Below are 25,102 nucleotides of genomic sequence, written 5' to 3'. Positions count from 1 at the left end.
CTCAGAGGCCTCCGTCATCCTAGAATGCCACCACTGCCTCTGTCCTCCCGGATCTCTACCCAAAACTCTCCTCTTGGATCTCTACCCAAAACTCTCCTCCCGGCTCTCTACCCAAAACTCACCTCTCGGCTCTCTACCCAAAACTCGGCTCTCTCCCTAAAACTCTCCTCTCGGCTCTCTACCCAAAACTCTCCTCTCGGCTCTCTCCCTAAAACTCTCCTCTCGGCTCTCTACCCAAAACTCTCCTCTCGGCTCTCTCCCTAAAACTCACCTCTCGGCTCTCTCCCTAAAACTCACCTCTCGGCTCTCTCCCTAAAACTCTCCTCTCGGCTCTCTCCCTAAAACTCACCTCTCGGCTCTCTCCCTAAAACTCACCTCTCGGCTCTCTCCCTAAAACTCACCTCTCGGCTCTCTCCCTAAAACTCACCTCTCGGCTCTCTCCCTAAAACTCACCTCTCGGCTCTCTCCCTAAAACTCACCTCTCGGCTCTCTCCCTAAAACTCACCTCCATTTACAAATTCAACACTGCCTGTGTCCTCCCGGCTCTCTCCTCAAAATTCACCTCCATGTACGACAGGCAAGCCCGCTTGGTCGCTCAATTGGCTCTAAGGGCGTCAAACCATCACTGAAGCTGACACGCAGATATGACACATTCCCTTGACTTTGCAGTGAGTGTCCTAATAGATGTCATAGTAGAGGTTTTGGTGAGTTACAGGAAGTAGGGGCGGCAAACATTGGTCTCATTTTCTATTAGGCGTTAAACCAGGGTAACTACCAATGTATAACTTATGTCATTATTACCTTCTATCGAAGTAGGTACTTTTGTTTTACTATATCGTTTTCCCACAATGCTAATTTCCCACATTTTTTCAGGGAGGTTCTCTATGAATGGAACACAATACAAGGAATACAAATATGCCATTTTTTTAATCTTCTGAGAACACTTAATTAACTGTGACAAGTAGCTACCAGTATTTATATAAACATTTATTTTGCTTATATACAGTAGTTTTGAATGAAATATAATTAGGACCTTTGAGAAAAGCATCATTAGGTGTCATATTATCATTACTGATGGATGTTTATTGGATCTTAGTGGAGTCAAGTTATTTTCTAACCTTAAATCACTACTACAAATATAAGTCATGAATTGGGTGTTTAAATGTCATGGTTCGTAGGACACAAGTTTCTCACCAATCACACTGGTCTTTAAAGAGCACTTAGGTGCGCTCATGTGAAACAAATGGTTCCTGGATTTAGGCTTAACAATGTAATCAACATAGTATGGCTTGTTCGGGAAAAAAAGCTGTTGGAGAGATGACTGAAGAACGAGAAACTTGCATATGTAAGGATTATTTACACCAGTGACATCACTGAGCGCTCTGTAAAAACACTTTCATGAGAAAATAATTGAAATTGGAATAACCATCAATAAAACATGGAAGTCTGTGGGTAAGGAGTTTGTGACCGACCGTTCATAAATGCCATACTATTATTTAACCTTTATTTAAGCAGGGAGTCATGCTGAGACCCCGATCTCTTTTGCAGATGAGCAGTGCATGAACACAAAAACTACACTATACATACAGTATCTATATACACATCAATTACACATTACATAAAAACAGAAAGCAATGAAAGCAAAACACTTCAGTAAAAAGGCCCTCTAACTTCCGCCTGAATCCAGCCTGTATCACAACCGGCCGTGATTGGGAGTCCCATAGGGCGGCGCATAATTGGCCCAGCGTCATCCGGGTTTGGCCGGTGTAGGCCCTCATTGTAAATAAGAATCTGTTCTTAACTGACTTGCCTAGTTAAATAAAGGCTGGAGGTTGAATGTTTGAAGGACTTTAAAAAGTTTGGGAACCATTGCTTTAGACAGGTCAATAAAAAGGGCTGTGTTTCTTCTTATCCAACCAGTTAAGAACATCATTTATATCCAAAGAAGTAGCAGAGATGGTGCTATGACCTAGTCTGAAATCTGACTGGTGTACATTTAGAATACATTTCGTAGTTAAAAAGGATACATCTTACATAATACCAATTCTGTTCATAATCGTATGACATAATGAACAGAATTGGTTGACATTTGAGTAGTGTATCAGTGAGAACTCATGTGGGAGACTTTGTCTTTTGCTGAGCACAAACTGCAAGTCTATTTCAACCTAATCAGAGGTGTAAAACAGATCTCAGTCATTGACAGTTTTAGGTCAGATTTGAAAAAAATATTTTAAAAATAATAATAATGTAGCATACCACTAGTTGTTCACCCTGATAACATTTAGGTACATTTTTTTAGTCAAATGGATTAGTATTGACTATACTTTAAAAACATAAGATAAAGTGTAAGTGACCCTTTATAAAACCATTAGAATCTCCACAAGACCTGTTTCACCTGACCCCAAACCTCCCAGGCACCCCTGCTTTGTTGCCAGGTGGATTCCCTCCCTTTCAGTTGCAAGAAGCCTTCAGCCCTCAGCCCAGGTGGGAATTTATATATATTTTTTCAGCCAGGAGGACACAGAGAGATAATCTCTGTGATTCTCTGTGGCTCCAGAAAGAAAGGGGGTAATTGTGGGAAAAGACTGGAAGAGACAAGCGATGACCTGTGAAGTCCCAACGGCGAGGCTTTGTGAACAATCCCCTTATCCATCCTCCAAAAGTGGCTGGTTACGACACCCCTGCGCTCCTCTTCAGTGACTCTGTCAAAGGAGCCTTCCTGTTAGTGTGGAGGCTCGGAACAACTGGCTGTCTGTGAGAGAAGCCTTACTATAATTCACTCAAAAGGAGTGTAACTACTAGGCTACACACTTCTGAAATGGCTTAATACAATATCATACAGCAAAATGTACAATTCACAAGAGTTTAACTAGTAGGACCGGTACACATTCATAATTCAATGTTCACTGTGAATAACAGAGTATACTGATATAACCTAAAGGGTATGGTAGTAATCACTATTTCCAACATTTAATATCATGTTATTGTTGGAAAATAGAGTGTGTTATTGCAAGTGGCTACACCTACCAGGGAAAGTCGAACAGTCTTCACCAAGGTAAGTGTGAACACTCCAAAATGGATTACAAAACTAGTTAGAGGTGTAGACATTCAAGTGGGATGAAACTTTGTCTCCTGTGGTTTTAGAGACAAGCTGTGATTCCTGACCAAGAGGTGAAAATGATTTTCAGAGAAAGTGACAGAGGAATGATAAAGAGGGAGGTGTGGGGTGTCACGGTAACAGAAGAGAGAGAAAGGGAGGGAAAACAGAAGAGAGAGAGAAAAGAGAGAGATGGGGAGAGACGGGAAGACTGGGAGAAAGGGGAGAGACAGAGAGACAAAAAGCCAGAGTGGAATTTTTCTCTTTCAATGACTCATTTAAATTTGATGAACAATGAACTTTTTTAGTGTGACCAATTTTATTACATGTTTTGTAATTTCTTTCATTGCAGAGGTTACAGGTACAATATACAAATTCATATAACTTCATATTCAGTTGATTTCGCATTTATATGTAGGCTACCACTCAAAAATTTAAAATAAACATAAAAACTTAAAAATGAACACAAAGTATTGATCATTTTTATCATATTACAGTTAAAAAGTAATAATAAATGTACTTAGAAGTTTCTCTCACCCCCACCCCTAAGTCCCCCCCCCCCCCCACAAACTTAAACATCCAAGGTTGCTTGGCAATCAAGGATGCTTTTCCATCCACCCTCCCACTCCTCCTCCCAGCGATCAGATTATTCCCCTGAATTATTCACTTTTATGAAAAAAGCACTTTTCATTAATTCACACAAAATTCCGACATTCACTTACAGCGCCTTCGGGAAGTATTCAGACCCCTTGACTTTTTCCACATTTTGTTACGTTACAGGCTTACTCTAAAATGGATTAAATAAAAAAAGAACTCAGCAATCTACACACAATAGCCCATAATGACAAAGCAAAAACAGTTTTTTTGAAATGTTTGCAAATTTATTCAAAATAAAAAACAGAAATACCTTATTTACATAAATGTTCAGACCCTTTGCTATGAGACACGAAATTAAGCTCAGGTGCATCCTGTTTCCATTGATCATCCTTGAGATGTTTCTACAACTTGATTGGATTCCACCTGTGGTATTTTCAATTGATTGGAAGTGATTTGAAAAGGCACACACCAGTCTATATAAGGTCCCACAGTTGACAGTGCATGTCAGAGCAAAAACCAAGCCATGAGGTCGAAGGAATTGTCCGTAGAGCTCCAAGACAGGATTGTGTCGAGGCACAGATCTGGGGAAGGGTACCAAAAAATGTCTGCAGCATTGAAGGTCCCCAAGAACACAGTGGCCTCCATCATTCTTAAATGGAAGAAGTTTGGAACCACCAAGACTCTTCCTAGAGCTGGCCGGCCAAACCCTCCCCTAACCCAGACGATGCTGGGCCAATTGTGCGCCGCCCTATGGGACTCCCGATCAAGGCCGGTTGTGATACAGCCCAGGATTGAACCAGGGTCTGTAATGACACCTCTAGCACTGAGATGCAGTTCCTTAGACCGCTGCACCACTCGGGAGCCATCTAATTCAGCTGATCAAAGTCCTGGGGAGTTGCCTGGCCATAACCAGACTAGTTCAGCTGATCAAGGTCCTGGGCAGTTGTATACTTTTGTTTTAAAGGCCATCATCGATCCATTATTTCTGCCATTTTGCTCTTTTACTTTCACAAATACACTGCAACCATTTCATTTCAAATAACAGATTACCTTCAAATGAAAAGACCTGCGCAAATAATGAAATAATTTCACAACAACAGATGGGCTGATGCCTATTGCCCACCAGTGCATGCAATGGAGTCTTCCACTTTTGCCAATCTGGACAAACATGCGTTGATGCTGGTAGTGTACGTATGCATAAGAAGCATTCCTCCTCTTCTGAACCAGTCTGGCCTTTCCACATTTCATCCCCTGGCCACTATGCCCCATCCTAAACTCTCTGCTTTTCATAAGGACCATTTGACAGGCAAGGATCTTATACATTTACTTACCCTCAACCTCTCCAAAGCTAATTTTTTTATAATTCAATTATGTGACCAGCACACTTATTTGACTGGGTCGTGAGTGTCTGAGCTAGTGAGCTAGCTAGCAGACAGACTGAGTGAGTGGCTGTCATTGCTTGACCTGGCTGACTGGCTCACTGTAATGAGCTCCTGGGCTGTAGAGAATTGTATTAACAGGATTAGAGAGGAGCTAGGTAATGAGGAGAAGAAACTTTCTGATGGGTCTGACCTCTGGCCTTAGAACACTGCTGGGCAAAGATGTTGCGGTGCCAAGAGCAAAGAGCTGCAGTGCACACTGAAGCAGCAAGCTCTCCAACTTCCACAGTACAGGCAGACCTCCAGACCATTGAAGTGGAAATCTTATAATTTGCAACCAAATGATGGACAGTAGTGTATTATGCAGTGAGGAAAGAAAGCTATGGGATTAATGGAAAAAAATCAACAGACAATCATAGGGCTCTAATTAATAATGTATTGTTCTAAATGCACTTGTCATTCATTAAAATTTCATAATCAATCACGATGATGTCTTCATGTGGTGCGGATGTAATTTTCTATTATACATTGCCATTTAAAATCCCCTCTATTGCCAATATTCAGTGGAAACATATTCCACATTTCCAATATTAATATCCCATATTCCCAACTTTAAGCCCCAACTTTTTTGTTAACAAGGACATTGGTTGATTTGGAGAGGGTAGATAGGGTTGTTGGGTGGGAAGGGTCAGGAATTAGGGGTGTGGTGTCACATTGCTGACAATCCATTGATATGAGTATGATCTATCGGTATGCATGTGGATGTAACAGTAAACAAACCCACAGCATTGTGCACTGGACACAGCTCTTCTCCAGACAGACATCCAAGGTCCTTATTACGCGTCAGAAAGGTAGCCTGCAAAAAAAAAATACTACAAACCCATGCAATCCAATGTCTTTTGTTTCTTCTGTATCTAATCTAGACTATAATGTATGTGTCAAACTCATTCCAAGGAGGGCTGAGTGTTTGAGAGTTTTCAATCCACCCTTGTACTTGATTGATAAATTAAGGTAACTAATTAGTAAGGAACTCCCCTCACCTAGTTGTTTAGGTCTTAATCGAAAGGAATAACCAGAAACCCTGCAGACACTCGGCCCTCCCTAATGGATCGTTTTCTGCTGGACAAAAGTAACAATGAATAACAACATTTACAACAAGTTTAGGGTGGCCCTAATTGAGCATGTGATAAACAAAAAGTACAACAGCCGGTGCATTTGACCCGGCCAACCTCCAAACACAGACCAATTACTGTTTGGTATAGTGTAAACCGTAAAAAATGTTTTAACATAACGTACATGATCATAATGTGTGGGCTAGTGGACCAATCCAAAAAGCATTATCTTTTGGACACATAACTCACTTGTAACTTTGAAATTATAAAAATGATTGAATTAAATTGCGATAAAACTCAAACCAAATCCTTGGTTTTGTCTGGACCTGCAAGTGACACTATGAATTGACACTTAGTACTTCAAAATTGTAATATTTTTTATGATCAGAATGTGTGTGTAATATATTTTATAGTATTTGAATGTGTATGTAGTATATTTTATATTATTTGAATGTGTGTGTAATATATTTTCTGTTATTTGAATGTGTGTGTAATATATTTTCTATGATTAGAACGTGTGTGAGGCAACTTTAATTTCATTATCATATTCCTTCTCTGTGGTTTGGGATGATGTATATACTATTTACCATACGCAATTGCACGAAAGTTACCCACATTTTTGCATATCTATAGGTGGTGTTACTATAATGATTGTACTTTTTTCTCTACCTACAGACTCTGGAACATCCTTTGTATTACGTTAAAAAAAACATACCTCAGTGCAAATAACACGCTGCGCTGAAATCTCGCGAGCTCTACCTCCCGTTTGGAACCCACCCTAAAGCGTTGCCTTACTGCAGTGTGTATATATGAGCGAGGCGAGGGTTGTTTTGGGAATCTCGGAAGAGTTGCGGGAAGGTCGATAGAGCATCCTACTCTTAAAAAACCCCATCACACCGCGGATTTTATTCGCTTTCGTACAAGTGTGCGGAAAGCTAGAGGACCGAGAGGCTATTTGGAGATTTCATCTCTTGATGAGTAGCGTTGGCTAGGGCTGAAAGTTGATGCCTTTTTTAATCTCTGAGAGCGTATACTGAGACAGCTAGCAAGCCATCCTTCTCCATTTGTAGCGCTGCATGTTTTGTGGTTGTGCTACCTTTTTGAGAGAGGCAGAAGTGTCATTCGGCTTTTTCTGAATTCGAAAGCACCGCGTTTCTCTGGGACCAACTATCCAGACGGTCTTCCACCACTTGGGCGGTACCAGGAGTGTGAGCTGACTACTTATATGTCGGAAAGAACCGGGGTTTAGAAGCAGTGTAGTTTTGCTATTGCACACGAGTTGTGCCGGACATTTAGCTAGGATTTTTTCCCCCTTAAAGGTCCTTAATTCACCGGTAATATTTGCAATGTCGGCGCCATCCTCCTTGCTTCCCGCCCAGGGAGAGAACCCCGCGCCAGAAAATGAGGGTCTGGCCGTGGATACAGGTTTGAAGCCCGCCGGCCCGACACCCAGCTCGAGTCGGTTCCAGGTGGACCTGGTGGCTGAAGCAGCCGGTGCCGCTGATAAAACGCTCGCATCTGGCGATAAAGACGCTCCCGCCCCCGAAGGTTCGGAGCCAGCGGCGGGTGGCGAGGAAGCAAAGGGTCGGTTCCGGGTAGTGAACTTTGTGGATCCGAGTGGAGCAAGCCCACCAGAAGCAGTGCCCGCTGAAGGTTTCCAGAATGGAGACACCGTGATGAGTGAGGGCAGCCTACATTCTTCGACAGGAGGCCAACATCACTACCATTACGACACCCATACAAACACCTATTACCTAAGGACTTTTGGTCACAACACCATCGATGCCGTGCCGAACATCGATTTCTACCGGCAAACTGCTGCGCCTCTGGGGGACAAGCTGATAAGACCCACCCTTTCGGAGCTGCACGACGAGCTAGACAAAGTAAGCAAACTCATGGCTTTGACACGGATGCTAGCGCGTGCTAGGACAGAGCACACATGGGGCGCCACTGCTGCATCAACGTTCCAAGCTTGTGGGGCGTACATTTGTTAGCTTTAGTTTCTGTATTTAGACCACGTTGTGGTCAGTGGCTCATTTTACAGTCTCATGTTCGTTTATTGTACTTGGTTAAAAGGATGGCTAGCTACATGCCTGTCATTAGCAACATTGGTGGGATGTCGGTGTGGAACAGAGGAACTGTGCGCATTCTTCAATAGAAACGCATGTGGATAGGCTCCACCACGTATTCATTGTACTTGAATGATGTCGTCACACATTATTTGTCAGTTTTACAAGCGCATAGAATGCATGGTTTCGGGTCACAAGAATGAAAGCTTTTGTCACAAAGTAGGAAATTGGAATCAGGAATTGACAAAATTATGTTTTACTTATCAAAAAACACATTTGTTTACCTAGCTATGGCAAGTCAACGATATTTAGGTATATTTTGATAGTTCCCAACTGAGTAATATATTAGAGTAGCTAATATTTCCCGAATATGTCCAACAATTGTGCTCACGTGAGACCCCCACTAGGATGAAAATAACATTTATCTCGCAGCTCAGCTATCGGTTACACTGTATCTAACTAGGCCTACTTATAATCAGTCATTCGGGTAGAGCTATTATTTAAGTATTCTAATGGCGTTAGTTATGCAGTTGTATTCACAGGATGGGTTGTTGAAGTATATTTGCTTGGATACATTTTACTTGGCTTTTGATGTGGTCTGTAGACACCCGGACTTCCTGCTTTGTAACATGAGAAGTTTTCTGACCCAGTAGTCAAATAGTTCATCCTGTCCTAATTTTAAATTAACTTACCTGATAATATTGGTTACAACTAAGTAATACAATTTCAGTGTCTAGTAGCTAATGGGTTTATCTAAGTACTGATGTAATCTTTTACACTTGACCATGACAAATCAATCCCAAGCACACTGGCCATTGTCCACAATGTCAGCCCTTATATTTGGTCAGCAAATCTATGTAAATCCTGCTTTATTTAAAACTTGCCCCCCATAATAACCCAAACGTAGCTCTCAATTCCAGAGCATTACTGCCAAGCATTGACACATTTCCCTGGCATTGAGATGGCATGCCAGTCCTGTGCTCTTCATATCGTTCTGTAAAACTTATTGGCGGATGAAAGAAAAACAACTGAAGGCCGTGTGCCATGTTGACATTCCATGGGCCATTATGTCTTGGAGGACTGGTAAGCAGGCGGGGGCGTTCCTGACTGACACATGGGAGGACGCTCAAGGTTAACTGGCAGCATGACCCCTCCCTTTATCCATTAGGCTCCATATCTCCAGACATGAATTTCCACTTTTCACCCATGTCTTCTCAATACCTACATTTTTTTGTAGTCTTTTTTTGTTGTTGGTAGTATTCTAGTGGTGTCCATTCGAGCTGCCAGTAAGTATGGAGACCGTTCCCATATGGCTTTTATAACCACACGCCTTACAGCTTGTATGTAGAGAACATGGTTATGATATTGATAAGGCATGTGGGCTAATATATTTGGCATGATGAACTCATGAAGCGACAACCCTCTACATCAGGGCTGTCAAACTAATTCCATGGAGGTCCTAGTGTCTGCTGGATTTTATTTTTTATTTTCAATTAAGCCCTAGACAACCAGGTGAGGAGAGTTCCTTACTAATTAGTGACCTTAATTTATCAATCAAGTACAAGAGGTGTGAAAAATCTACAGACACTCTACCATCTGTGGAATGAGTGACACGTGCTCTACATTTTAACTTTGACATACTGTATGTCCTTGAGGGCATTTGTGTGCTATGCTCTTGTGGCCTAATATAGGCTACACAATGAATAATGGTTCATTCATACTCAAGACTGAGAATATTTTCTAGTCTTGTTACAATCGCCGCTTCAGTTTCCTACTATAGATCTGCGGTCGTCTCCTTATCCCAGCATATATCTCAGCAGCACAACACATTGCCATAGACATTTTGAGATCCAGACAGTTCCTGTTTGAATACATATTAAAGGAATGCATTAGTTATAATGTACACTGAACAAAAATATAACACAAAATGTAAAGTGTTTGTCTCATGTTTCATGAGCGGAAATAAAAGTTCCCCGAAATTTTCCATATGCACAAAAAGCTTATTTCTAAAAAAAAATTGCACTAATTTCTTTACATCCCTGCTAGTGAGCATTTTTCCTTTGCAAAGATAATGCATCCTTGACAGGTGTGGCATGTATGCAATTTTGTCACAACACAATGCCACAGATGTGAGGGAGTGTGCAATTGGCATGCTGACTGCAGGAATGTCCACCAGAGCTGTTGCCAGAAAAGGTAATGTTAATTTCTCTACCATAAGCCGCCTCAACATCATTTTAGATAATTTGGCAGTACATCCAACTGTTCTCACAACCGCAGACCACGTGTAACCACGCCAGCCCAGGACCTCCACATCCGGCTTCTTCAGTTGCGGGATCGTCTGAGACCAGCCACCTGGACAGCTGATGAAACTGGGTTTGCGCAACCAAATCATTTCTGCACAAACTGTCAGAAATCGTCTCAGGGAAGCTCATCTGCATGCTCATTGTCTTGACCTGACTGCAGTTTGGCATCGTGACTGACTTCTGGGGGCAAATGCTCACTTTTGATGGCCACTGGCACGCTGGAGAATTGTGCTTTTCACAGATTAATCCCGGTTTCAACTGTAACGGGCAGATGGCAGACAGTGTATACCGTTGTGTAGGCGATCGATTTGTTGTGAACAGAGCGCCCCGTGGTGGGGTTATGTTATGGGGAAGCATAAACTACGGCCAACAAGCACAACTGCCTTTTATCGATGGCAATTTGAATGCACAGAGATGAGTGACGAGATCCTGAGGCCCATTGTTGTGCCATTCATCCACCGGCATCACCTCATGTTTCGACATAATGCACGGCCCCACGTCGCAAGTATCTGTACACATTTCCTGGAAGCTGAACATGCTCCAGTTCTTCCATGACCAGACATTTCACCCATTGAGCATGTTTGGGATGCTCTGGATTGACGTGTACGACAGTTTCTGCCAATATCCAGCAACTTCGCACAGCCATTGAGGAGGAGTGGGACAACATTCCACAGGCCACAATCAACAGGCTGATCAACTCTATGCGAAGGAGACGTCGCACTGCATGGGGCTAATGGTGGTCACACCAGATACTGACTGGTTTTCTGATCCACGCCCCTACTTTTTCTTTTCTTTTCCTGAAATATCTTGGACCGCCATATGCATATCTGTATTTCCCAGTCTTGAAATCCATAGATTAGGGCCTAATTTATTTTAATTGACTGATTTCCTTATATGAACTGTAACTCAGTAAAATCTTGAATTGTTGCGTTTTATATTTTTTGACAGTGTAGCTCATGTTTATAGTGTAGTCTAGTTTTTAGCCTTGTGTACATACTGTATGTGGATTGTGTAAATTCTGCGTGCATTTGGAAAGTATTCAGACCTCTTCCCTTTTTCCACATTTTGTTACGTTACAGCCTCATCCTAAAATTGATTTAAAAATTATTTTTTTTAATCCCCTTATCAATCTACACACAATACCCCATAATGACAAAGTGAAAATGGGTTTAGATTTTTTTGCGAATGAATTAAAAACAGATACCTTATTTACGTAAGTGTTCAGACCCTTTGCTATGAGACACGAAATTGAGGTCAGGTGCATCCTGTTTCCATTGATCATCCTTGATGTTTCTACAACTTGATTGGAGTCCACCTGTGGTAAATTCAATTGATTGGACATTATTTGGAAAGGCACACACCTGTCTATATACAGTTGAAGTCGTAAGTTTACATACACTTAGGTTGGAGTCATTAAAACTCATTTTTCAACCACTCCACAAATGTCTTGTTAACAAACTATATGTTTGGCAAGTCGGTTAGGACATCTACTTTGTTCATGACACAAGTAATTTTTCCAACAATTGTTTACAGACAGATTATTTCACTTATAATTCACTGTATCACAATTCCAGTGGGTCAGAAGTTTACATACACTAAGTTGACTGTGCCTTTAAACAGCTTGGAGAATTCCAGAAAATGTCATGGCTTTAGAAGATGGGCTAATTGACATAATTTGAGTCAATTGGAGGTGTACCTGTGGATGTATTTCAAGGCCTACCTTCAAACTCAGTGCCTCTTTGCTTGACATCATGGGCAAATCAAAAGAAATCAGCCAAGACCGCGGAAAATAAATTGTAGACCTCCACAAGTCTGGTTCATCCTTGGGAGCAATTTCCAAACGCCTGAAGGTACCACGTTCATCTGTAAAAACAATAGTACGCAAGTATAAACACCATGGGACCATGCAGCCTTCATACCGCTCAGGAAGGAGACTCGTTCTGTCTCCTAGAGATTAACGTACTTTGGTGCGAAAAGTGCAAATCAATCCCAGAACAACAGCAAAGGACCTTTTGTGAAGATGGAGGTAACCAGTACAAAAGTATATATATCCACAGTAAAACGAGTCCTATATCGACATAACCTGAAAGGCCGTTCGGCAAGGAAGAAGCGACTGCTCCAACCACCACCATAAAAAAGCCAGACTACGGTTTGCAACTGGACATGTGGACGAAGATCGTACTTTTTGGTGAAATGTCCTATGGTCTGATGAAACAAAATCAGAACTGTTTGCCCGTAATGACCATCATTATGTTTGGAGGGAAAAGGGGGAGGCTTGCAAGCCGAAGAACACCATCCCAACCGCGAAGCACGGGGGTGGCAGCATGTTGTGGGGCTGCTTTGCTGCAGGAGGGACTGGTGCACTTCACAAAAGAGATGGCATCATGAGGCAGGAAAATTATGTGGATATATTGAAGCAACATCTCAAGACATCAGTCAAGAAGTTAAAGCTTGGTCGCAAATGGGTCTTCCAAATGGACAATGGCCCCAAACGTACTTCATAAAGTTGTGGCAAAATGGCTTAATGACAACAAAGACAAGGTATTGGCGTGGCTGTCACAAAGCCCTGACCTCAATCCTATAGAAAATTTGTGGGCAGAACTGAAAAAGCGTGTGCGAGCAAGGAGGCCTACAAACCTGACTCAGTTACACCAGCTCTGTCAGGAGGAATGGGCCAAAATGTATTGTGGGAAGCTTGTGCAAGGCTACCCAAAACGTTTGACCCAAGTTCAACAATTTAAAGGCAATGCTACCAAATAGTAATTGAGTGTATGTAAAACTTCTTATCCACTGGGAATGTGATGAAAGAAATAAAAGCTGAAATAAATCATTCTCTCTACTGTTATTGACATTTCACATTCTTAAAATAAAGTGGTGATCTTAACTGACCATAGACAGGGAATTTTTACTCTGATTTAAATGTCAGGAATTGTGAAAAACGGAGTTTAAATGTATTTGGCTAATGTGTATGTAAACTTCTAACTTCAACTGTAAGATCCCACAGTTGAAAATGCATGTCAGAGCAAAAACCAAGCCATGAGATCGAAGGACTTGTCAGTGGAATTCCGAGATAGGATTGTGTCGAAGCACAGATTTGGGGAAGGGTACCAAAATATTTCTACAGCATTGAAGGTCTCAAAGAACACAGTGGCCTCAATCATTCTTAAATAGAAGAAGTTTGGAACCACTAAGACTCTTCCGGGAGCTGGCTACCCGGCCAAACTGAGCAATCGGGGGAGAAGGGCCTTGGTCTGGGAGGTGATCAAGAACCCAATGGTCACTCTGACAGAGCTCCAGAGTTCGTCTGTGTAGATGGGACAACCATCTCTGCAGCGCTCCACCAATCAGGCCTTTTATGCTAGTGGCCAGCTGGAAGCCACTCCTCTGTAAAAGGCACTTGACAGCCCGCTTGGAGATTCTCTGGTCTGATGAAACCAAGATGAAACTCTTTGGCCTGAATGCCAAGCCTCACGTTTGGAGGAAACCTGGCACCATCCCTACGGTGACGCATTGTGGTGGCAGCATCATGCTATGGGGATGTTTTTCAGTGGCAGGGACTGGGAGAATAGTCATGATCGAGGGTAAGATGAAAGGAGCAAAGTACAGAGATCCTTGATGAAGAGCGCTCAGGACCTCAGACTGGGGCGATGGTTCACCTTTCAACAGGACAACGACCCTAAGCACACAGCCAAGACAACGCAGGAGTGGCTTCGGGACAAGTCTCTGAGTGTCCCAACCAGAGCCTGGACTTGAACCCGCTTGTACAGCTCTGGAGAGACCTGAAAATGTCTGTGCAGCAACGCTCCCCATCCAACCTGACAGCGCTTGAGAAGAATGGGAGAAATTCTCCAAATACACGTGTGCCAAGCTTGTAGAGTCGTACCCAAGAAGACTCGAGGATGTAATCGCTGCCAACGGTGCTTCAACAAAGTACTAGGTGTAAAGAGTCTGAATACTTATGTAAATGTAGTATTTCTTTTTCTTTTATAAATTAGCAAAGATTTCTAAACCAGTTTTTTGCTTTGTCATTATGGGGTAGATTGGAGGGAACAATTGTGATACATTTTTAGAATAAGGCTGTAACGTAACAAAATGTGGGAAAAGTCAAGAGGCCCGAAATACACTGTATATTTTGTCCACTTATCCGGGTTTTCTGTCTGTCCTGTTTATCGTGGCAGCAAAGTTTCAGTCAAATTCCTCTACTTGCAAATGTATTTGGTGAAATGAAGGTGATTTTTTTGATAACTCTTTCCTTCCTTAAAGTAGATTTAAGGATTGATCTGTACTGCTTTCGCACAGCCAACTCTTTCCTAATCTGTGTTTACTTCAAGAAAGCAAGGAAGATCTGCGTTTTTTTCCTACTCCAAACAGGGCCTTAGTCAGCACATTTTGTTTTAGATGTCACCATTTTTGTCCTGGATGCATCAGTTGAACATGTGCCATTTTTGGCCACATGCCTTTGTACACGAGCAGCTGTACATTGGCAGCTGTCAGTAACTGGACACTGGTAAAATGTACTGTGACGCATCTTGTTTTGCTATGACAATAAATATAGATGTCACTTTTTTTTCTGCATGCATGCATGCATGCATGCACGGAATGCTGAAGCTTAGCATTCACTGTCATGTAGAAAAATAGCAAAGTAAATCCAAAACCCTAGGCTCTTAGCTATCGATGGCGATCAAGAGGGTGACACGCTGTCCAGACATCCAAGTTTTTAATGAAAAGTAGTGTCCTATTGGTCCAAGGTCATGTAGTTGGCAGAGCAGCCCTATTGAATGCATTTTAGGACTAGTCAGGCACTATTAAACGTTATTTCATCACCTTAGAATGACTTGTGCTCATGGCGTTAACTGATACACATGGTTCAAAACACGAGGGCATTTGCTGTAGTTGGCAGTTGCCCACATATCCTATATGTTCTAGTCAATCAATGTCAGTGTATTATGTATGTCTGTAACAGTGTGTCATATCTGATTTGTATTTTAATGTTTTAAGGAGTCCTGGAAGATTAGTCCAAATGAGGACTAAAAGAGAATAATCAAATCAATGACCCCTCATCCTCAACGCTAGATAATTTTTTTGCTCTATGCCACAGATGAAGCTTTCAAATGCAGTCTGTTCATTCTAGTTGCTTCAAGATCTCAACTAACATGGATTTGTTTTTTACATATGTTTTTTTCCCCTTTCATCAGTAGAGCGAACTAACGATGGAAATTGGAAATTCCATTGTGGAAATGGAAATTCCATTGTAGCTAATCGACCTGTGCCTGTGGACTTACACCTAAATCAATGAGTAAACCAAATAGCCATTGTTAGTGCTGATAAAAGTGGACTTGAGTGATAGCCTGCTAAAGTTACCTGGCCATTGCTGGGCACCCTGGCTCCGTACCACACACAAACTCTGTAACGAAACCAACGGCAGTTGCGAATTCCATTCAAATAAAATAAAAAGGGGCAGCATTTTACTGTGTTCTCATTGGGCCCTGAACCCGTTACCCGGCAGTAGCAGCATAAGCCGCATGAGACCCGTTATATTGACCAGCCAGAGGGGAAACCCTGACAGGACAGATTTATTCTGCGCCGGGCAGCCAAGCAGATTGTACTGAAATATTGATGTCTTCGCACTGCCACTACAGTGAGGGCACAAAGTCGACGAACAGGCCAGCTAACTTCCAACTCTAGTATGAGTCGGTAGTACTGTGTGCCTTCTTGGCCTTAGTGATGGGGAGCAGACATGTCTGTCTGTAAAGCCTAATTATATTTTTAATGCAATTTGAACATGTGAGACCCAGTAAAAAAGTGTGCACAGCTCATGGTAAGCCTTTTGTATTAGCTAACCTTTTGTCAAAGTGTAATGCCTTTTGATGCAATGCCCTTATTGCTCCCATTACTACCTCTTGTGTGTTTCCAAAAACCAAGGAGTTCAAGTTGGGTACACTACAAAGTGTTTTGCTGCATATGCCATTGCTATCTGTTACAGGACAATGACAAACATATGTCCGCATGTTGCTTTTGTTCTCCTACATTCTTTGGATGGTGATGCCTAGTGGCGTTATTTTACTGTGTTCCTATTGGCTCATGTCGTTACACGCTGACCAATCCCTTCTTCTCTGGCAGCTAGCAAGCGTAGTGTGAAGTCTTGACCCGCTCTCTCTTTCTCTGTGGAGTGTTGGGTAGGCAGGGCCTCTCAATAACAAGAGGCCATATTAATAGGGAATTATTAAGAGACGGGTGTTCCTCCCTATAGACATTGTTGTGCTTTTCACTGGCTTAGCCCAGTCAACCAAACCCTTTTTAGTTATGTTTCCACTAACTCAAATAGGAAACGCTGGTGTTGGGGAAATGTGATGTGACACCCCACTCTTTTATTTAAATGTATGATAGGTAGCCTTTAAACATGAATCCTATTCTGAATGATTGGATAGTCTTACATTTTGACATGAAGCAGTCTGCTGAAATTACACTCCCCATAGCACATACTAGTTTAGTTGCGCTTCTCCAGTGAACTCATGTTGAGAAGGGGAACATGTTCCCTTGTTATTACACTTCTGTTGTACTGCTTTGAAGGATATCCAGCTAATGTTACTTTCTTGTTAGGGACATTTTCTATTGGATGCAGTGAAAACACAATTGGTCATTTGGGGCTGAATTAAAGGGCTTTGCGTGGCAGATGTTTCCCAGCAGGTCAGGCATCACAAAAGCCCCCGTCTCCTAGCACTCATGTCCTTGGTCTCCATGGCGATGCCAGTCCTGTGGGCAGGGCTTGCTGTCAACAGGTTGTCTCTTGTGGCCCTTTTCAGAGCAGGAGGCATGGAGATCAGGCTAGGTCTAATTAACTGATTGAGCTGGAAGTGACAATGTAGTGAGCATGCAATCCACAGCTAGGCTTTGCCCTCAATACTCACCTTCAATCTCTCACACTTATGCCCATTCTGTTGTTCAAAAGCGGAAGTTGTGTTCTGATGAAGATTTCACCTCAGTTGCCATTTCCTGTGTGCAATGTCACTACTTTCTTAGATCTAGGCTAGATCACATGTATCCAGATAAGCCCTCTTTGTTGATGTCTTTTCATTATTGATAACCGGATATCAGTTGTAGGTTCTGGTCCCATGTGCTTGGAGCTCTATCACAACTGAGCATCAACGCTGGGAGCCTCCGCCTGCAATGGCAGAGGTCTGTCTGTCACTCACACTGGCGTGTTTGTGGTGACTTGTGAAAAAGTCCATCTGTCACCACGGGTTTACTGCAAATATTGGGGGGGTGCACCCTTCAAATTGAATAGGCCTGAGTTATGTCTGACTTCTACTGTAACCATAACAAGCCCAATGTTGTGTTACATTTGGATCCCGTGTCCCTGTCCAAATATTAAAACTGCACCCCATTAACCCCCATCGTTTTTGTTCTGGTACATTCCATTGTTATTAGTTCATTACACAGTCCGGTCTTACCAGTCTAAGCATGTCTTTTTTTGTTGTTGATAAAACAAAATGGATATAGTCTTTGTATCGCCAACCACTGTATCAACCCTTTCTTTACAGGATTGTCAAGCAGGATTAATAGTTGAATGTTGTTTTGTAGCCAGGCTACCTGTAGCCTAGTTTCTTTGCAAGTAAACAAGGTCTGAGGTAAGACTTTGTTGCATCGTTTGTCGCAGTTAACCTCATGACGGCGTCCCCTTTTAACTAGCTTGCACAAGGGAGGCTCTGTGCAGTGGCCTGGCTAGGAACAACTCCACGTGGACTTGTTTATTCTCTCTCTCTCTCTCTCGCTCTCTCGCTCTCTGCCTCTGCGCTGGTTGTTCTCAAGATTGTATGCAGTGTCAGAAACAGGAGAAGGAGCAGGCTTCTGGTCTGGCCTGCGAATGGAGAGGGAGGCCTTTATTCAGTTCTAGACTGTGTTGTGGGCCTGCAGCTTGTGTAATGTATACACGCCATTTGGCAGTCACTTGTAAGTGCTTGTGCGAATGTTCTTGTATGCGTATGGTTTCTGTCTTGCCCACGGTCATATCTATTAGTGTCAGTGTGAATGTCAGAAATTACTATTTACTATCCCTTCTTGGAGTAGGCCTACTCTCTGGGAAGGACATAAGATGGCACTGCTACACAGTCACAGATGGAGCAATGTATTCACTCCTTTTATGGGCTAAATACTTCCGTACTGACAACTGGTATTTCTATGGCTAGGTTTCCATGCAATTGGCGACAGCTTTTCATGTGAATATTCTAAAATCCGCATAGGCAATATTTCCATCGAACTGACTTGCAGATAAAAGGCTGTGCGTGATGACGTCATGCACATGAATAACTTTTAATTATATAAAAAACCATTTGAAAAAGTTAAATGGGTTTCCATTGCATTTTCAACTCTACTGATGGTTTTGTCAAAACATTTGTGTTTCTATAGCGATTGTGCCCACTGGTCTTGGAACATGTGCTCTATCCAACAGCTTGCTAATACAGTGCAGGGATGGCCTACTACATGATATGTAGTACAAATTAGTAAGATCATTTTAAGTTGTCAAACTGCAGCCAAGCATTGATCTTCATGTCACCAAAATAAGACTCTGTATTTATTGGAAAGGAGCATCAAGCTCATCACTGCACTTTCACCACCTTGTAAAGTTCATGACTTTATTTTCTCTGTAGCCTAATAGACTGCGTGTTTTCCCAAGTCATAGTGGAAGGACCAAGCAACATATCATCACGTCACTCCAAGTTTATTTCCATATGATGAGTTTAATATAGAAATATTTGCTCATAAAGGTGTTTCTGCTGCCACTCTCTCATAATACATTTGACAGACACAAAAATGATCCACCTCGTCTAGTGTATTTTTTGTTTTGTCGACATTTGGAAAGTTTCCAGACAAGTTTGGTGTTTCCGTCAGGCCTGTCGTGACATTTATCCAACATGTACTTTACTCGCATAAAAAGGTTGGTGAGTGTAAAATATTTGCGCTATCTTTAATAGAAGACTTGTGGCTAGTTCTTATTTGCTGAATAGTAGCCCTTGACATGACCACTGATAGGCCACATTCTTATCACATGGCTTCTCAGAACATTTCCTTGGGGACAAAACACCTTCACGTAAACACATTTCCTGTCACCTGCTATTGCATATAGCATCAGAACCGATGACTGACTGATTCGCTGCTTGCCATGGCCACATGCTATCATCAGTATTGGTGACTTTTGAATGGTATACAACTTTTTCCCTTCATGCTGCATCTTCAAGAAGTCTCTCTCTCATGACCGACCGTCCTTAGACCTACATAACAGGTTTATTTATTTTTTGCACGTTGAACTGTAAAGTTGGGGAAAAAATTCAGCTATTGGGCTAACAGTAATGGCTTTTTAGGATATTTTTATTTTTTCTATGTCTCGCTTTCTCTGGGTCTCTGAGAACCATTTTAGATGCCACGGAGTACCCCACTTCATTCATTATTCATCTCCCATGTTCAAACTCTCTGGGAGTCGAACCCAGGGCTCTTAGTGTGTCGTACTAATGGAACTGCAATGGCCTGCCTTGTGTTGCTGCTGGCTGTTGCCTTTTGAATTGTGTTGAATTACCGCTTGGATCACCACAGTGAAACCGGTGACGAGTGAGTCCCCCGCAACAATGAGGGGCTTTGTTACTAAGCGAGGTAGTCCCATCAGTAGAAGTGAAAGACTGGCTCAGGCGTTCTCGTTTGGCGGATTTGATGAAATAAAAAAACAAGATAATCTCATTTTATATATATTGCTTTGAAGAATAAAGGTATCGGTCAGATATTGCAAACAACTTAAACCTACATTTTAGTTTTTTACCTTAATTTTTGTTATGGCTGTTACAGCCTCAAACAACCAACCAACTTTTCGCCAGGTACGAAAGAACATCTTCTTTTGACCTCCGTTTGTTCTTAGACTAACTTTTCAACACGCTAGAAACCTCAACCAAGCCCATGGCACCTGCCACGTGTATTTTGTATGTCACCCCCCTCCCCTCACTACTCAAATGAACAACATGTGACCCCGCAAAGCAACAATGATCTTATCATAAATGCACAGCTGGCTGATAGACAGAGTCCACATGACAATCAGCTGCAGCCTGCTACTGCTAGTAAACATGGTCTCCTTTTCTTTCCATCCCAACCCTGTTTGGTCCCTTTTTTTTAATTCACACTCCCATAGACCACTGCTGGATTGTACTAGCAGCTCTGTGTGTGGGAGAGCGCTGCCTCAGTGTGTGGTTCACCAACTGTGGCCAGTTTAGTAACTATATGTTTGTGTGCTGCTACAGGCTTTCACTCCTTCACTCCCCTTTGCATTGCATGTCAACTGGTCTTTCTTTGCCTTTTGGGTTAACCACTGGCCAGTCATGAGTACCCTCCTCCCATCGTGGTTTGATTGGAGGGCAATTCCACTGTAACGGAATTACACTGCGACTCAGATTTTTCACTTTAAAATGTATACCAAACAAAAAACATTTTATTTCTAAGTTTAACAAACCATAGAACTCTATGAACAAGGACTACTTAACCATTTTGAATTTCATAAAAACACATTTGCAGGAAGAACTGTGCAGATACAACGTTTTGTAACAGAATAAAATTATTTATCAAACTTTGCATCTGCATTTTTTTCAGTAAATGTTTGAACAATTTACACAGTAAATAAATAAAAAGTTGTCATTGTGTGGAGATTTTGTGTGTTCAACTTTTTTAATTCAATCGGAGCCATCATCGGTCCCAGACCTCTAAAATTATGCCGATTTATATGGGAAGATGGTGTGACTTCAGATTTTTTACAAGGAAAAAAAGCTTGTATAGAAGTGGGTTAGTGTGAATTGTCTCCAATGGCTGCTTGCAGTTTGTCTCCACACTTTTGTCTGTATGCGTCATTCAGTCGCTGTAAGTGGGTGCACATATTACATATGGTTTCCATTGATTTCATCAGTGTTTCTTTCGGCAATGCAGCTGGGATGTATTTGGGCTGTGCGACCATATATGGGTAGTCTAGCACAATTTGATGCTGTACTTGGGCACAAATAAGCCAGATCCCGTGTGTGTGTGTACGCTCATGTGGAAGGGTGCAAATAAACATGAACAGGAAGCCTGCCCATTTTAATCAACGCTGTCATCTGTCACTGGGTCACAACATGGAGGGGCTTGAGTTTGGTGACGTCATCGATCCTAATGGATCCAGGATGCTCCCAGAGCCCCTTGAAGAGCTCCAGTGTCCTGCTGGTCATCAATTATACTACTTTGATGGTCCTGGCTTTCTCCCTCTGTGGGGAGACTATATAGGCAGTGGCCACCGTTACAACTCGACATTCACTGACCTCTGAGCGTCTAGTTATCTAGATCTTTTAATTCCGAAAAAAAAGTGCACTTGTCAACAGCTGTATATACCTGTGGTATGCCGACTGCTAATTGCACTCTATAGACAAAGGTCTTATTATGAATGGGAGGAAAGATGGCGGGCGATCTTAACCCCAGCTCAAGGTAAAACCTTATGAGTGGGCCAGTTACAGGGGTTTGGACAGGTTTCATTTTCATTATTGGGCAGGTATGAGAGGGAAAAGGTGCTCATTTCCTGTTTAGAAATGAGCTCACCCTTGCATAAGGGTCACCTATAAAACGCAACCCAACAAAGCTGCCTGTTTAGCAGAGCCAAATTGGAACCTGGGTTGTGATGCAGGCAGTCGCTATTTTGTTCCGTGATGCCATTTGGGATTGCAGTGGGGGGAACGGGCTGTTCCAAGAATACTGATATTAATTGGAGTGTTATTTGTTTTTTGATTAGAGGTGTTGCGTCAATTGTTGGAAACCTGCTAACCCACAGGAGAGAACGGCGTTTATTATAAAACATGTTCTATTGCCAGATTCCTTTGTGGATTCATATGTCTACAAGGCCTAGCCATGTATCCTATTGTTGGCAGTTTGCACACACAATTGTTCTCTATTGATTTTATTTTCATTCGTTATTCAAGTCTTTCTTTTTCCTGAGGTCAATTTTGCTTGGTGTGAAATCGGATCGCTCTCGTCATTTTTTTTTTCTTCTTTTTTTTGGAGGCCATCTTCTCCTTGGCTGATCCAACTACAGTTTCCTTTGCCCAGCTAATGCTTTGGCATTGTTGTGGAACTCTGCTCTTTGTGTTACTTCACCCACGTAGATAATGTTCTCTGACTCGTTCTGTGCCGTCTGCTCTCCAGTGGTGTGAGTTTCGGAAGCGTTGGCTCTCGCTGGCACACCAAGCAGATTTTGTAGAATTCAATACTGCTTTGCCCACTTATTTTATTACCGCTCAAAATGTGCCAAGACTTAATGCTTTTTTAACAGGAACATTTGAATCTCTTTTATATGATTTTGAATGAATAAATAACAGATGGGAACAGAAGCTGGTCCATGTTTTAACTCCTAGTACCCAGTTCTCTTCCATCCCAGCATTTCCTCTGTAGACATGAACAGCTCGTCTGTACACTATCAGGTCTTACTACCAGGTACACAGCAGTCCGAGCATGTCAGCTGACTGACGCTCACAGGAGCTGCCAGTGGGCTACTGTCTTGAATCCACCGGTAACAAGGTGATAGTCATAGCCCCGGGGAAGAAGTAAAGCACTTTTGATGTATGTTTTTTGAGGAGATTGTCGGCAGTACAATATCAGTTCTCAGCCTCTCCTCGGGCAGTATGTGAGCTACCCTGGTCTCGCTCTTTAGCTCGAAGCAGAGTCTGGTGTCCCTGCCAGGGAGCAAAATGTGGTGTAATAAAAATTCCTATTCAGTCCATCTACACACACGCACACGTTTTTTTTGGTCTCTGTAGTTGGTCCAAATTGCCTCTACTTTGTGTAATTCACTGTTGACATCAGATCTCTGTTCTCAAGCCAGAGCAATACAAATGAGTAGACAGAAACATATCTAGACACCGTTTGTAGTCAAAATGCAATTGTTAACTTCATCCCTAATGTTTTATGTAGGTAATGTTTCACTTGGAAGTAAGCATACAACTAGACAATGCTACATGAAAGATGGAAAGCATGGATTTCCACAAACAATTTTAGGGTCATTGGTCCCTAGATCACTTTTTAATTATTGCCTTTTGGGTAGGGCTACACGATATGGGCAAAAAAATCGATTTATAGATGAACTGTTGGAATCATAGAAGGATTTTATATTAAGAAGCAAAGTGGAAAGCGTTTGACCTAACAGAACAACATCTAACAGAGGAGAAGGAACTGCGCTGCTTGAGTGACGGGGTGGGGCTTGGAGAAGGAGCAAACCATAAAAACGGTTGTTACACGTGGCTGAGTGTTTCAAGATATTGCATGCAATATGGATCTCTTGCGATATGGATATTGCTCATGTCAATATTGTGAATTGTATTAATTGTGCAGCCCTACCTTTTGGACCCTCATACTTCCCTTGATACCTGACTGCGGGTGACTCCTTTTATTTGTTATAAAATAAAAATGTACCCCCTTTTTCTCCCCAATTTTTCCTGATTTCAATCTTGTCTCATCGCTGCAACACCCCAACCAGCTCGGGAGATGCGAAGGTCAAGTCATGCGTCCTTTGAAACATGCCCCACCAAACCGCACTTCTTAACACCCGCCCGCTTAACCCGGAAGCAACCCGCACCAATGTGTCAGAGGAAGCAACAACGTTCAACTGACGACCGGAGTCAGCCTGTAGGTGCCCGGCCGGCCACGAGTCGCTAGATCATGATGAGCCAAGTAAACCCCCCTAACCTGGATGACGCTGGGCCAATTGTGCGCCGCCCTATGGGATCAAACCCCAGGCTGTAGTGACGCCGCAACACTGCAATGCCTTAGACCGCTGCGGCACTCGGGAGGCCCGGTGACTATCCTTTTAATCTGCCATTGGCGTGACTGTTCCAGACCTTATAGATTATTGTTAACCTTTTTGAGTGGACATCAAACAAACAACTGATGAAGTAAACCAAAGGGCGGCTTATTACAAGATCCAAGCTCCTTATCTGTCAACTGGAGGGGGGAACATTATGCCTCCAATGACCTCAATCTTCCCTACCAAAACAGTAGAAGCGGAACTGATTTGGCCAAGCTTGGACTCTGAGCTTTTGTGTCACAATTCCAAGTCACGAAAACACTTTGTCCACGGTGTCACACTACAGGCAGTGTGTTTGCCATTCATCAAACCAGTTGGCTCATAATAGTGATTGAGTACTACTTTACATGGATGACTGAAATTAATTACCCCGTAAAATATTAGAAAGATCAAATGTAAAAAAAAAAATAATATATAAATGCACTTGTCTTTTCTTACTAACACTGAATTTTCTGGTAACTACTTTGATGGAAAATATACTTGCTACAACTGTGATATGTGGTTGTGTCATACTCTATGTCACTATGTATTCCATTTTGAATTTAGACTAACACAACAAAATGTTGAATAAGTCAAGGGGTATGAATGCTTTCTGAAGGCACCGTACATGTTGCACTGTGGAATGAGGAAGTTGGCCTAACATGCTGACTAGACTGGACACGCGAGTGCGTCCGCTCATCGCGAATGTTTGATTTC

The 25,102-nt window shown here is 42.3% G+C and overlaps 1 protein-coding gene across 1 annotated transcript in view; it reads left to right on the top strand.

Moving 5' to 3' along the window:
* Nucleotides 1-7,004: 7,004 nt before the first annotated feature.
* slc12a2 (solute carrier family 12 member 2) overlaps nucleotides 7,005-25,102 on the top strand; it is a 71,527-nt gene continuing 53,429 nt past the window's right edge. The window contains exon 1 of the mRNA XM_038970029.1: nucleotides 7,005-8,068. Coding sequence (XP_038825957.1) covers nucleotides 7,532-8,068 — 537 coding nt within the window. The 5' untranslated portion in view covers nucleotides 7,005-7,531. The remainder of the gene's footprint in view (nucleotides 8,069-25,102) is intronic.

Source organism: Salvelinus namaycush, chromosome 31 (assembly GCF_016432855.1).
Source record: "Salvelinus namaycush isolate Seneca chromosome 31, SaNama_1.0, whole genome shotgun sequence".
Taxonomy (NCBI): domain Eukaryota; kingdom Metazoa; phylum Chordata; class Actinopteri; order Salmoniformes; family Salmonidae; genus Salvelinus; species Salvelinus namaycush.
The sequence above is the reverse complement of the archived record's forward strand: the minus strand, read 5'-3'. Positions and strand labels throughout refer to the sequence as shown.